The sequence below is a fragment of the Gymnogyps californianus genome, chromosome 2, assembly GCF_018139145.2.
Source record: "Gymnogyps californianus isolate 813 chromosome 2, ASM1813914v2, whole genome shotgun sequence".
In the NCBI taxonomy this organism is placed as follows: domain Eukaryota; kingdom Metazoa; phylum Chordata; class Aves; order Accipitriformes; family Cathartidae; genus Gymnogyps; species Gymnogyps californianus.
Genome location: NC_059472.1, coordinates 56,370,783 through 56,385,996, shown reverse-complemented (window position 1 = coordinate 56,385,996; position 15,214 = coordinate 56,370,783). Strand labels below are relative to the sequence as shown.

The window sequence follows — 15,214 nt, the reverse complement described above, 5'->3', positions numbered from 1 at the left end:
CAAAATGTAGGATTACCACTTTCCATCAGTACATTTTTGAATAACTTTTATTATGTACTTCAGCTACTCAGCAGATCTACATGATTATTTTAGATGTGTAAATAATTTCTTGCCTTGAAAAGAACCTTGCAAAACGTCTGTGCAAAATTCCCATTAGTTTTGATAGAATTTCTAATGCTGAAGTTGTTCCCTTGGTCCCTTTCGGGCAACCAGTTGTGAAGATAAGAGAGGCAGCAGGAATTGGTAAGCAAGATGCAGATACAAGTAATGAGTAGGAGGACTCTAGATACAGAGGGGCTTTGGCTTCTGAATATATTGAGACTACTGGGTGTTTGGAATAAAAGGCAAAAGCACGAGAATAATGAAAAACAAATGTGAAAGAAAAGGAGTGCTTAAAAAGCAGTGGGGGAGTGGACGAAGGGAGAAATGGCGTAGAGCATGCTGCAACAAAATTCCAGCTTGAAGATGCTCTAGAAAGAATTAAGGGGTTGATTTCAACATAGCTGATACAGTTGAAGCACCAGAAGGAAGAAGGAAGGCTTTACCAGCAAAACATCAGAGAAGATCTGAAGTTCATTCTTTTGTCATTGTAGGAGTGCTATGAAGAGAAACTTATATTAAATCTTGTATGAGAAGAAAATGTTTCTTCTGTTTAATGTCTGTTAGTTTTTCTCCCTTCTTCCGGAATTGCAGAACATAATGCTTTCCAAGGGTAAAAAGGTATTCTGCTCATTTCTGTTATTCTGTCATCACTGTCTTCATTTAAAATGCACGTTTTTATTTTTCTGAGGGAATGCCCTTGTTTAGCCAGGAAAAATTGCCTGTTGTAAGCATTACGTAATTGTTTTGAGTACCTCTCCAAGGATTCTTGAAGAGGAAAAAAAAAGTCACTATTCATTTAAGATTAAATGTGTCTTTAATTGAGAACAGTGGCGTGCTACTATTTCTAGAGTGCTTTTCTAGCAAAGCTCTGCTTCTGAAATCTGTATATACAGTGCTTGTTTGTGTGATCGTGTTAACAGTTTTGAGCATCAGAAACTTTCTGAAGCTTTGAGTTTGGAAAATAGGGCAGATGTGTCCAGGGGAAAATGGCCTTGTGCAGCAACTTTGTAGCCTTAGGCTTTTCATTGGTGATCACCTAAGCGTGTCAAATTGAAGTTTGTTTAGGTAGAAATGTAATGGAAGCCAAGAGTTGAACTCAAATCAATTTGTTTCCTTTAACAAGGGTGGAGTACATTTTTAGTCAGGGTTGATATTTTCTCAGCATCAGTAAAAGCAGCATTTCAGGCTTTTCCTGTGTTGTAAAAGTTGTCTCAGATCTGCCAAACTAGTAGCACTGGATTCTGCAGCTGCCCCGCAAATTAAATTTCTGCAAACTTAACTGAGTTTTGTGCCTCGAGCAGTTGCAATATTGGACTTAGCCTGTTTCTGTAAGACAGGTTATTAGAATATCCTTGTGTCTTAAACCATGTGAAAATTCATTAGGGAACTAAATCTGCTTTGTATCTTCTTAATATATGTGCTTGACTATTATTCAAACTGCAGCACAGTGTTTTTTGTTTGTTTTTTTTGTTTTGTTTTGGAGTTTTGTTTTTGGTTTGGGTATTTTTTGGTTAACATTGCTATTTTTAGACTTTTTTTTATTTTTCTCTTATCTGATGCTTTTTTCCATTTACAATATTTTTTCCAACTTCTTTCTGTAAAACAAAAAAATAACTGAATTTGGAATAAGAATACATTATAAAATTATGTGTGCATTTTGACTTGCTTCGTTAGAGCCAGATATCTGTATGGTTAGAGCCATCCTGGAGTCAAGCCTTCATGTTTAAATGCATAAATAAATAAAAATAAAAACAAACTGTTAGGAAGTCAAACTAAACTATATACAGGTCTTCTCATTTCTAATAGGTGATACTTGTTAGTCTTATGCCTGTTTTTTAACGTTTGGAGGTATTTGTCTTCTCTTGTCAAAACAAGTCACAGAAAGCGAGGTACTTTTCTTTTTTTGGCAGTAGTTGGTATAATGAGGTTTGAATTGAAGAATGTACCTGGGGTACACAATATCCATGCTTTCTTTGTGCTAATGCTGCTGTTATCTAAAATAACAGGTACAGCAGTGAACTAGAAATACCAACTGTCCTAAGGTTGCCTTGGCAGTCCTCTGTCCTGTTAATACCTTGCAACTTCAGAAGTCCTGTAGTTGGGCTGATGTTTTTCAGACATGGTTTTTGCTTGAAAAATAAACAAGTTTAAGTGGTTTTTTTTAGGGTTTGTTTTGGTTTCTTTAATAATTTTTTTTGGTTTTTTTTTTTTAATAAGCTGGGGCTACGATGAGACAGCCATTTCTGTGTTTGAGAGCAAGAGAATTTCAAAACTAATTATTTTTATTCTTCATGTACTGTGATAACACTTTAAGAAGCTAAATGTCATCTCTGTTGTGCTAAACACTGCGTTAATGTGGAATAAAAATTAATCTTTACTAGAAAAAGATCTGGGTCCAAATATACGGTTGTAGGATGGAAGGCACAAAAAAATCATGAGACTATGGTTTGGTGTGATTGACACAGATCTTGACATACCAACTGGCTAGCCAAGACATAAATTTTTTGAAGCATCATGGCAAAGGCAAATATCAGCTCTAAAACTATTTTTAAAAAACTATTGACAAAAAATTCTCAAAGAAATAGCTTTTGGTGGGAACTCATTTGGACTCTTTGAGTAGTGTCTTATATCACTAATTTATGAAAGTTTCTTTGGAGGGGAAGAATTAAGTATTGCCTATACCTAAAGAATGCTAAGTGATGTTTTAACATCTGTCAACAGCCAGCGTGTGGGTTGCAGGTAGACAGGCAGCGAGTTGTAGTGAAATGTATTTCGTGAAGGAGAGTTCTGACTGCTGTTGTGTAGCTGCACATACAAATGATATAAAGTGGGTATTCTCCTGACAGGGCAGTTTGGACTATTTCTAATTAATTAGTTCCAGGTTATGTGTGGTTTTGCAGCCTTAAGATCACTAGTATGTTTCTACTGGGAAAAAATATCCGCTTCAGGTGATCCTGGAAATGAGCTGCTCCCAGTGCTGATGGAACACAGGAATTGCTGTGCCCTGGTATCGTGTCCTGCTGTATGTAAATGGCAGCACAGAATAGCTGTTCCAGTGGAGGAAACCCATCAATGGCAGTTGGGGAATAGTCTACCGCTTCCAACCCCCTTACTTGCCAAAGAAACTTTTTCTCCAAATCTCAGTTGTTTGGAAGGTTTATTTTCTTCAGCGTTTGTCTTCATTGCTGTAGTTGGGTGTTACTGCCAAGTCTGTGATTTTGCTGTGGGGTTTGGGTATTTTTCAGTCCTTCCATACTCTGGGCTTCCCTACTGTCTTTGGTGGTGAGTTCCCTGGAATAGTTACAGCTGAGATACCTTGTCTTGCTTTTGAATCTGCTGTTTAATCACTTTGTAATTTCTCTGTTTCTTTAGGGATATTAGGTATGGCTTCCAACTCAGATGTTTTCATGGTGTCTTTGAACGTATAGAAGCCAAGAAGCAGCTTGGCATAGAAGCCCTGTGCTTGGCAAATGTTAATTTATCCCCCATAAGCCCTTGTTAGAGATAAAATTCTTATCTTCGTGTTAAAACAGCTGAGCCTTCTTCATTCTCAAACGTAGACTAGCCACAGACTTATGTGAGCTTGAACAAGGGCCTTGTGTCTGTCTTTTCACTTGAGTAGATTCGTATCATTCAAACTTTTTTTTTTGGTACCAGCTTGTGAATGGCTTATATGATACAAGGCTTCATCATTGTGTGCACAAGTACAATTAACTGGCTTTGAAAGTTAGCCTCAGCCAGAATTAATGCATTATTGGCATTTTGCTCAGTGTGCTTGCAAGGGGCACCAGAAGCTTTAAATCTTATTTTCTGAGGGTTCTTTTAGAGGGAGAGTCTATATCTTTATTTCTAAAATATATGTGGTATTTTAGCATACTAGATACATATAGGTATCTTTCTAAAGAAATGATGGGGAAAAAGAAAGTGACTTCCTGGAGGACTGGTGCTTATTTGCTTGGGTATAACCAACTAGAATTTTTTTTTCTCCAGAATGAAAAGTAGTCTCTTTACTGCATAGAATCAGTTGTGAATGCAGTTTGCAAAACAAACTGATTTGAAAAACAATTATTAGACTAATTGGTCATTAAGTTTTGAAGCTGTATAATCAGGCTTAATGTGGATGGCCTCACAACCTTAATTACTTAAGTGTGCTTAACCTATCTTAGTAAGACCATTTCAATTACTGCTGTTGGTATAGTGAGAGATGCCAACAATACCTGTTGAATAGCACATATTACAGCATTTCATTTAACAAAATCTTCATATGTAAGCAATATTAATGGGAATGCTAATATTTGCCTTCCCAGATGTCAATAGCTCCACCTGTGTTTTCTCCCCTCCCACATCTTCATGTTTCAGGATTTTCCATACCTCTTCTCCCACCTCCTGCTACACTAATAATTTTTTCCTTTGCTTGATGTGATCCTCTTTTGTCTCTCCGTGCATCTGATGGATGACTAATGGTGACTTTACCCTCTCTCATTAGTCTGTATTTCACTCCTCGCTCTGCCAATCAGTAATGAAATCAATTTCTGGTTAGTAAGAGAAAAGAACCTGACTGCTGAAGTAGCACACACATGAGACATGTCAGTCTTTTTCTGATGGACTCCTAAGCTAAAAGGGACAGGCTCTGGTTACAGTGTATTTTCACTTGTCTAGGTTTTTCTTTTGTCTTCAAAAAGGTAGGAAAGTTGGAGGGACAGATGAAACAGGAAATGAGAGAAATTGAAAGGGAAAATATGGATGACACTAGAAGGAAAAAAAGGGGGGAAGGGAAAGTTATATTTGGGAAAGAAGGGGATAGATAAAGTTTGAGTTGTTAAACTGTAGCATTTATTTAAACTTTGTCTTTGATCATACAAATGACATTCAGTTTGAGAATAGACATGTACACAAATCCAGTACTATTGCCATGCCATTGGCAGATAGGCACCTTAGTATGCTGTGGACCTTATGTTCAGGCTGAATACAGAAATGGGAATCTATATGGGGGAAGGGCATGAAGGTGTTTGCTGTGTTGCTTGTTTCTCTCTAGCGCACATAAATCAATATTTTCATTTGCCTTTCACCGGAATTTTTTTAAAAAAGAATGAAAGTGTAAATGCAAAGCTATGCACTCACAACCCTTAATAAGAACAAATATTAATATTATTAATATTCAGGTGTACTTAACATTCATCAAAATTGTCAGTTAAAGCAGCATTAACATCACCAGTAGTTGTTCTTCATATGTACTTTTACAACACAAAAACCTTAGAGCCCCTCACAAATGTTAGGGGAAACTGACTGCTGCTTGTATTCCAGAACGGTCATTTTGGGATAATGAAAGCTTTGCAGAATTTCTTCTAAATACCGTACATTGTTGCAGAATAAGCTATTGTGAAATAAATCTAGTTATGAGCTGGCTCTGGAATAATTCCTTCATTTACAAATAACTGTTCTGGAGCAATTAGTTAGTAGTATACTGTGCAGCTCTGCAATAATCCCCTTCTAATTTCCAGTATACAGCTAACCGTGGTGCTTTACTTCCTCATAGCTGAAGTGGAATACAGAGTGAACTAAAGCCTCAGCAGGCATGAAATAAACATTACACATTTATATAGGAAAGCTAAGTGTGTGTGCTAGAAGTAGCTAGATGAGTATGTTGGCACTTGGCTTACATGAAAGATCGTGTCAAATTCTAGGGGAAATTTAAATGTTTTTTCATGGGTGAGGAAGGAACAGTTAATTCTATGATTTTTTGAGTCAGTTTGGGATGTTGACCTAAATGGTGATGTGTGAAATAGCTAAAACTGAAGGTTGGTGTATGCAGATCAAAGTCTGCCCACGTTCTGGAGATGTTGGTTGGAATATATTGATGGTTTAATGTGGTCTGGAAATTGAGAGAGGTAGAACTGTGTCATTTTATTCTGGCAACTTTTTTCCAAAGTTATTTCACAAGCAGAAGAAATGGAAGTCTATTTTCACTTTCTTCTGTCATTCTCTTAGTTTTGCTTGATTTCTAAAACTCGATTCAGTATAACTCTGTATCTAGAGAATACACAAGACCTGATAGAATGAAATAAAGTGCTAATGAACAAGAAAAACAAGTATGAGTTTGCTTCTGCGATCTAATTTTTTATATAAATATTTCTTTTCAAATTTGTTTTGACAAGTTGCAGCTTTTTTTCTAGTAGCTTGCTACTTTGAGGCTTAGACTTGTACCTTCAGGAGATAGTTTGAAAAGAGCAGCATTTAAAAATACTTCCTTTGCCAAAAGGAAAAATACTGTTCCAAGCAAATGTTATGGAGAACCTAATTGTACACAGTGATTTTCCAGAGTGCCTAAAATAGAAACTTTCAATCTTGATGTGAAGCAAAATTCTCCACCCAGATTTTGTTTATACTGTGTGAAAGCCTGGTCCTGACTGTATTGTACAGTGCAAAAAATATATAATACAGATGTATTCCCCAGCTGGATGAGCTTCTGGTTTAATAAGCTGCATGTAATAATTTTGACTGATACTGCCATGCTCCATTCACTGTGGTGATGACCAAACCATAAATTTGGTTATAAACAACAGAAAAGTTTAAACTGAAATGGCAGACACTGTCATGTATTGAAGCCTGCTGGAATCTGTATTTGGAGCTGCCACTCGTCTAAGCTAAAGACAAAGCTGAGGAATGGATGAAGGGAATGAGAAAGCGCTGTATCCTTAGTGGAAATTTTTGGCATTGTTGCTTGGGTCTTTAGGAAACATAATGCAAAAAAAAAAAAGCTCTACTGTACCCCTGTCAGACTGCAAGATTAGGCTCTATTCAGTACACACTGGAACATATGCTTCAGCATTTGGAAGAACTGAGCTGTTATCTAAATTGGTAAGCTTAAGGTTCAGGTTCTTGCATAGCATCAGTAATTCCCCAGAACAGCACAAATGCCTTTTTGATAGTGAATTACGGTGTTGCGTTACAGAGCCAGTTAAATACACAGTGCTGGTTTGTTTGTTGGTTTGAATTGACCTTACTAAGATTGCAGAGCCATGTACTTAAAAGTTAGGGAATGTAAGAACTAAGGTGACTTTACAGTTCTAATTCATTCCTGGCATGAATTTTTCAAATCTTTAATTGCATCATCTCATCTGTCTGTGTTCCTTACAAAGCCGGAGCTTAGTAGCTCAGGAAGAAGGGGGCTCACTTTACGTGAGCAGCTCTTCAATATTGTCAGGCGGTGTGGCCACTCTCTTCAGTGCTGCACAGTAGATGAACCCTGTTCTGGAGAAAAAAGGATCTTATATTTTTGGTTCTCATTGTTCCCTTACTGGAATGCTTCATAAATTTATGAATTCAATTTCACAGCAAACCTGGTCAATTTGGGGGAAGGAAGTGTTGCCATTACTTTACCAGTGGGTGGGCAAACTGTAGAGGTATCAAAGTCAAAACAGTCTGCCCATTTTGAGTGCCTAGCGTCCGAAGCTTTATACATAGCTCTTGATATGCTTAATACAGAGCTCTTGTTGGCTTTGATTGCAGTGGAGGTATTTCTTCAGCAGTGAAGACACAGAATTCAGACTGCGATCAAATGAGTAGTGTGCAGTTACTCTGTGAAGAGTCTGGCTTGAGCATTTTACACAGCTTCACGCTAGGCAAAGGAACGAATCGCGTTTCTCAGCATTTTGCTTCTTTCACTCTGTTTTGATGGTAATATCACAGTAAGCAGTCCCAGGGCCTTCTCTTACCATCGCTTGCTTCCATCATCTGATAGTTCTGCAACTTGAGGGAAATGTGTGATTGCACAGGGAAACCGATCTAAGTGCCAGTTCTTGCTGTTTAATCATGCTGCTGTGGTGGGGCAAAAGCTGTGTCAGCCAGATCAGTTCTTTGATATGGTTTGTTGTCTAGCTGCACAAACAGTTGCATTGGCATAATGGAAGCCGCAAGTTTTGGGTTTGGGGGAGTGGGAACTGCCTGAAGCAAATTTGGAAACAATTTAAGAAGCACTGCTGCAAAACATGCAGCCTCAGCCAAATTTATCTTCCTTGCTCTCCCTCCACTCTGCTTCCCCCCCCCCCCCATCATCTTCTATCTGCTGCAAGAAATGAGGCGGGAGTCCTAAGAAGTGAGAATGAGATCCTAGTGATAAGTGTTGTGACATAAGCCTCTTGTACCCTTAGATCATGTCCCAGGCATGTCTTGAAATAGCAGCCTTATGGGAAAGGTGGGAACGAGTCCCTCCAGCCCTGGCTTTGGGCCCTGGTTCCAATTTCTTGTCCAGCAAGTTCCAGCCTCCCTTCCCTTTGGTTACTAGTCTTACCTCCTTGTCACTCACCTCTCAGCCCTCCATCCCTCCTTGCCTAGCCTGATGGTTCCTCATTCTGCTTTGTTTCCTATCTGCAGCCTTTTCAAAAGAGTTACTCTTCAGAGAGTCGCTACGTACAGTCTGTCTGCAGTGATGATGGCGTTCTCCATCTCAAAATGTGCTCAGCAAGGAAGGACTCTTCAATTTGTAGTTGCTGTGTGCTCTGTTGGCTACTGGGCAGGTGCAAATGGAGGGTGTTTTCAAGGCCTCTTAGCTCAGCCACCTTTGGGCAGGTTTTCACACAGATGGAAAAAACATGTTGAGATGTAAAAGGACTCCTTTCTCTGGCACATTTCAAGCCACTCTTCCAGAAGTGAAGAAGCTAGGCCTTGTCAGATAAGAGGACCAGAGTTCAAAGTACAAAGAAAATAGATGGTTTTGCCAACTTTAGTCTTGAAAACAGCTGATCTACTTTGGTTGACACCCCCCCCCAAGAAAACCTCATCTAATGAAGAATTGCAGCTTATTGTATCTCATGTTTTAAGGACTGCTTTGGCAAATTTTTATAAGGAAGCGAAAGATGAGTTACTATGATAGGAAGTACGAAGCAACTTTAATAGTAGGAGGTGCTGCAAGCTCGCAATAGAAAGGCTGAAATTAGAAAGTTAGTTCCGAGGATGGTAACTTTTTATTCTCTGACTACATTTTTTAGAAAAACTGCAAGAAGTAGTATTTCCTTTCTTTGCATTAATATGATATGTAGAATTTAGCTTTCAGAATTAATTGTCTCATTACATTTGTCCTATTTACAGGTGCTTATTTTGGTCAGCTGTCATGTTTAGAGCTACAAACGTAGTGTTCACCAAACTAGAATTTAGCCTTTTGTTATCTGTTCATTTGCGTTAATTGAAGTCTGCTAAAACTGCTAACGTACTTGCACATAGTTTGAGTAGTCTTCTTCAGAAGACTTCTTCAATACAAAGTTCAGGATGTGTGTATTGCTTATGGAGTTCAACTTGCGCATGTTTCAGAACATCTGAAGCTTAAATAAAAAGGCTTTTGTCCTGTGTGTTCCTGTTAATGTTTTGGGAAGAGAAACAGAGCACATTGAAAGACTTTTCTTTATTGTCATGAACAGCAAACCTATTCAGTATTGATTTACCTGGGATTTCATTTTGTATTTTGAAACTTTGTCAGCAATTCATAAACTTTACAGAGGATTTTGGTACGTTTTTCTATAGGAAGAGTAATTTAAGTCTATAGTCAATGAAGTGGAGCCCGTAGGCATTTGATTACTTTGTGTGCTATGATCTTTTCTGTTCTCATTGTCCTCAGTGAAGAAAAGACTGCACACAGCATGGTACTTGCTTTATCTTTGTTTTGTTTTATTCAGGCTTAAGTTGTGATTTGTAACCAGTGTTCAAGAAAGCCAGGTGCTGCATGCATTGGCCATGTTAAATACAAATGCAAATTACATGCTTCTATTTAACAAAAGGTTGTATTTTTAATGTATCACGTTAATTCCAAGGAAGATGGTTCTGATCATACCATTAAGTTTTACCTGAACAATTCATAGGTAAAAACTTAGTAAGGCATGTGTATCCTGTGAACAGTTTACATCTTATTATTTAAAATATTGTAAATCAAATTACTGTAACTTGAGAGTAATTGATGGGGTTTTGTTATGTGTTTTTATAGGTAATTAGTTCTCTAATGGTAACCACAGATGTCAGCAAATTCTGAAAGGACAGAAATACTTAGTTCTGAAATTACTTATTTTTTTTCTGTGGACAAGTGGACTATTAGGCATGTGATAATGACCTACTTCTTAAATTGAAGCTGGTTTTTTAATAGTTGCAATATAATCCACGCTTGTATTTCTTTTCTTGCTTCTCATCTCATCCCCCAAATAGATGTGCATGTTCTGTGGGGATTAGGATTCATTGAAGCAGTGCACTGTTTCCTGAATTTAAAAAGTGAATGAACTATTTTTTAAGTAGTCACCAGCTTTGAAAACCATACCTGAAAGGTTTAACAGAAACAACTGGAAAGATGCAGGACCTTTTCCATCTGACGAAAATACCAGTACCCTTAAAAAGCAAAGAATGAAAAAGAGCATCTGTGGTTATGGCTGGTTGTCCTGCTTAGTGGGATCTTTCCTGCATGAGAGGCTGTGGCCAGGAGTCCCCCTCAGTTCGTTTCTTTCATAGTGGTGAAAGAACCCAACCAATTTTGGGTTGACTTTCTGCTTAGCAGGTTTCTTTGAAGTAGGTGATGCTTGTAGGGAGTTCAGACAGATTCTGATACTCATAAAGTTTGGTGGCTTGCTCTCTTATACCTCTTCTTGTTTTTTTACTGAGAATGTGGGACCCATCTTTTTAGTAGTTTAGCAGTACAGAGTGTAGTTGTACCTGGTTTTGCAAAAAGATGGAGCTTGTCAAAATGAAGCTTGACATAAACACGCTGACATGAACACTTGAGAACATACTTTGTATGTACAGGACTGTAAAAAGCTTATTCTGGCAGTATCTGGCAGTATGCATGTAAACATTTATTATGCCTTTTTTGGTTTTATTTTTACCCTGACAGAGCCAACAGTGCGGGCAGAACTGATGGAACAGGTGCCTCATATTGCTATGTTCTGTCAAGAAAATAGACCTTCAATCCCATATGCTTTTTCCAAATACTTACTGCCCATTGTGGTACGATACCTCGCAGACCAGAATAACCAGGTAAGTGTCTTTTACAAATAGTTTATTAGCCAGTTGAATATACCTGGTGTGATGCTAAATTTTAAATAATTTAGCGTCATACAAGTGTGCAATATTTCGGGGTAAAAAGATTTTGAATGGACATGAAAAAATGTTGGATATTTTCTTTAATTAAAGTTCAGAGTGCCATGTATTTCATCTAACTTGATCTGTTCTGATTTGGAGCCTTTTATCTGGTATTGTATTCTTAGGGACTAAATCAGTCATTTTGATAAGTTTACGTAATGTAAATTCTGGCAAAAAGGAAGAGTAGTCATGAAAAACTGGCTCCTTGGTATAATTCAGTTTTTTAACACCATTATGTACCTTCATGACCAGTTATTCTTAGTAGTTGTTTTGCTAATGCATGTATAATACAACAACCATACTTCTGCTTGATATTCTCTTGCTAGCAGATTCGGCAGTTCTTTTCATGGTTTTAACCTCTGTTGATACTCCATAGTTCATTTGGCTGGTTTGCTCCAAAACAAAGATCTTGAAGGTGTTTTCAAAATTGCTGCATTGCAGTACATAGTCTCTTGCTGTATGTAATGTTTTCTCTTCTGATGAAATTACTTTTTTTTTGAGAGGCAGGGGTTAGCCATGTATGAAGTCAATTATTAATGGTTATCTTATTTTTGTACAGTCTTTTTTTTTTTAGATAGGACTAAGCAAAATTGTGTCTCAGAATTTAAAATATGTTCGAAATAAACGCAGTTATTCATTGTCAGCCAAACTTGTTAATCTCAGAAAAAGAGGATTTGTTTAGTAAAATTCTATTCCTTAGAACTTTGTTACTCCCAAATTAGTTGTGCTGCTTTTCTTTACATATTGCATGAGCTTTGCCATGACTACTTTTTTTGATGTTGCTGTCCTGTGTTTTGGGAAGTATGTAGGTGGACACTTTTATAATAGCATTGCCTTAGTTTACAATATGCGGGTGTTCTTGTGTTCAAACATAGTTTGTTTCAAACATGAAGTATTTACAAAAGTGCTTTTGGAGCACTTGTCCTCTTGCCAAGTGCAATTAGTATAGATGTGTGGCAGTATATAGGTACGGCTTCCAAAATACAGGACACATATTGAAACAAAAAACCAAAAAACTCTCTTCAAATTCCTTGGTTCAATTTTTGTCTTTTTGTGATAGGTAAGAAAAACAAGCCAGGCAGCATTGTTAGTTCTGTTGGAGCAAGAGCTCATAGAGAGATACGATGTGGAGACCAAAGTATGCCCTGTTCTGATAGATCTGACAGCTCCTGACAGCAATGATGATGTGAAGACGGAAGCTGTGGCTGTAAGTAACAGCAATACAAAATCACATAGTATAAAGTTTGCTTGAATGCTTGATATTGCAGTGATGGTAGTGTGTTTCCAAGTGAAAAAATTGTATTGCTATCCATAACTAATCTGTAACTTTTTCCATGCTGTGTTACACTCAAGTCAAGGCTAGATTTAAATTCAATAGCTTATATATGCTGTAAAGAAAAACCCAGCTGGACAAGTGTCCCAGTTTCGGCTGGGATAGAGTTAATTTTCTTCTTAGTAGCTGGTATAGTGCTGTGTTTTGGATTTAGTGTGATAATAATGTTGATAACATGCTGATGTTTTAGTTGTTGCTAAGTAGCGCTTATCTTAAGCCAAGGACTTTTCAGTCTCCTGTGCTCTGCCAGCAAGCAGGTGTGCAAGAAGCTGGGAGGGAGCAGAGCCGGGGCAGCTGACCCGGACTAGCCAAAGGGATATTCCATACCATGGAACGTCATACCCAGTATATAAACTGGGGGGAGTTGGCTGGGAGGGGCAGATCGCTGCTGGGGCATCAGTCAGTGGGTGGTGAGCAATTGCATTGTGCATCACTGGTTTCTTTTTTCTTTTTTTTTTCCCCTCTTCTTTTTTTTTTTTTGTTATATTCCTTTTCATTACTATTATTATAATAATATTTCATTATTATTATTATTATTGTGTTATATTTTATTTTACTGTAGTTATTAAACCATTCTTATCTCAGCCCATGAGTTTTACCTTCTTTCCCGATTCTCCTCCCCGTCCCACTGGGAGCCAGGGGGGAGTGAGGGAGCGGCTGCGTGGTGCTTAGCTGCTGGGTGAGGTTAAACCACAACAATAAGACAGCACAGGGGATTAATTTTATTGACTCCTAAAGCATCTGCTACTGTTGGCTCTTTATTTTTTTCAGGTTTGTTTGTTTTATGGAAGTTTAAATTGCATATGTGGAAAATTTCCATCAGTGGAAAATCTTTAACACTTGAATTCTGTTGGTCTTTGCTGTATGTCTGTTCTCTTTGTTGATTTTGTTTTGTTTTATTGGACAAAATAATAAGCATCTGAGTTGATTAATGCATGGTTGGTTGGTGGTTTTCTTTTTTGCATTGGACACAACCTTAGTAATTAAAAATTATTATGTTGAATTAAAATAGTAAGCAAATTAATAAGCTAATTTATAAAGGAGAAATGGCAGAAGATGTGTGCCCTTATGTTACCCTTGAATTTTTGCAATTTATGTTGATGCTTTTTGCTGGGTGATTTTTTTTTTTCTTCTTTTTGCTTGAGAGAGACCTCATTTAATATTTTACTTTTATAATGTGGCTAGACTTGTAAACAGTAAGCAGGCTGGGCACTATTGCATGTGGCACCAAATTTCTAGTACTTTTATGAAGAAGCTTAAAAAGACATAAGGGAATAAAATTTAAAGTAGAATTGTTTTACCCATCTTCATTGTTTTGAAGATAATGAAACTTGACAAAGGTTTCTGTAGCTCACTGACCTCCTAGAGGTTGGAAAAAAAATAATTTGTTATTATAGGAAAATGAATTTAAATAGTTCTACTGATGTGATTAGGAAAGTTAAACATAAAATTCTTTTAGATTACTTTCTTTTTTTGAAAGTTTCAGTAAAAATCAGAATGAAAGAGCAGTTAGAGGGAAAAGCTGTGACTTTCTTTGGTATGATATGCTTTTTCAGTAATTTTATATTAGGGAGTTGCATATGTGCAATAGAGAGTTTTTAAATCATACAGAAGTTGTAGAAGTCACTTAAGCATATTAATTGTCAATAATTTTCTGTTAATTGTAAATATATATTTATTTGTTAAGTATCTTGTACTTGGGGGTTTTTTTTATTTTTTGTAAGTCTGGTAAGACATGAGAGTAATTTCTGAGAGTTCAGTTATCTCCATTAGTTAGGAATTTGATTTAGTTTGGTGAAAGACCAATGTCTTCTGCAGCTGTGTTACATCATGACAGGGGGAGGGTAAAAAGAAAAAAAAAAAAAAGCTTTTTGCAGAAGCAGCCAAACCTTTTCAATTCAAAGTAAAGATTTTTTTTTCCAATATTTTTCACAATTTTCAATAAAATTATGTGCATCAGAATGAAAAGTAAATGTAAAAAGCCTCTGCTTAATTGACACGGAATTGTGTGTTGTGCAAGCATCCCTGATTAGTGTCTGTCTTGCCATTAGATAATGTGCAAAATGGCCTCCATGGTGGGAAAGGACATCACGGAAAGACTTGTTCTTCCTAGGTTTTGCGAGATGTGCTGTGACTGCAGAATGTTTCATGTTCGTAAGGTATGAATTATCACCATCTGGTCTGGATTATCTGTGAAAGGAGTGTCATGAATTTGGAACTTGCATTTGACTAAGTGACTTTTTCCTGCTAGATCTCATTTGTGACATGTATAAGTGAAAGCTACGGGGTTTCTTTGTAGCTTGCATTTCCACAGATTTTGTATTTGACACTGAGTTTTTTTCCAGAGTCCCTACCTTTATTATCAGAAACAAAGAAAGAATCTGCTTGTCCTTATGATTGTGTAGGTAGCCATGAAAATGTGAACCAACTGTAACTGATAGAGCATCAGCCACCTGAGCTCATATCTCTGTGCGTAGATGGAATTAAAGATGCTCATTAAGATGAAGTAAACCAGTACTCCATCGTGGTATTTAGGTGCTGAGGCTGTGTTTTGGTTTCACCCTGCCCTTGCATAGCTTATTTTCCTTGATAACTGCTTGTATTCTTTAATTTGACAGCACTTTGAACATGTTTTATCCTCCTTCCCTTTCACTTAAGTTCTGGGAT

The 15,214-nt window shown here is 37.2% G+C and overlaps 1 protein-coding gene across 2 annotated transcripts in view; it reads left to right on the top strand.

Moving 5' to 3' along the window:
• Positions 1-15,214, top strand: part of PPP4R1 (protein phosphatase 4 regulatory subunit 1) — a 68,803-nt gene that overhangs the window by 25,194 nt on the left and 28,395 nt on the right. For both annotated transcript variants that reach the window (XM_050891995.1, XM_050891996.1), the window contains 3 exons: positions 10,967-11,109; positions 12,275-12,421; positions 14,599-14,706. In XM_050891995.1, the coding sequence (XP_050747952.1) occupies positions 10,967-11,109; positions 12,275-12,421; positions 14,599-14,706 (398 nt within the window). The remainder of the gene's footprint in view (positions 1-10,966; positions 11,110-12,274; positions 12,422-14,598; positions 14,707-15,214) is intronic.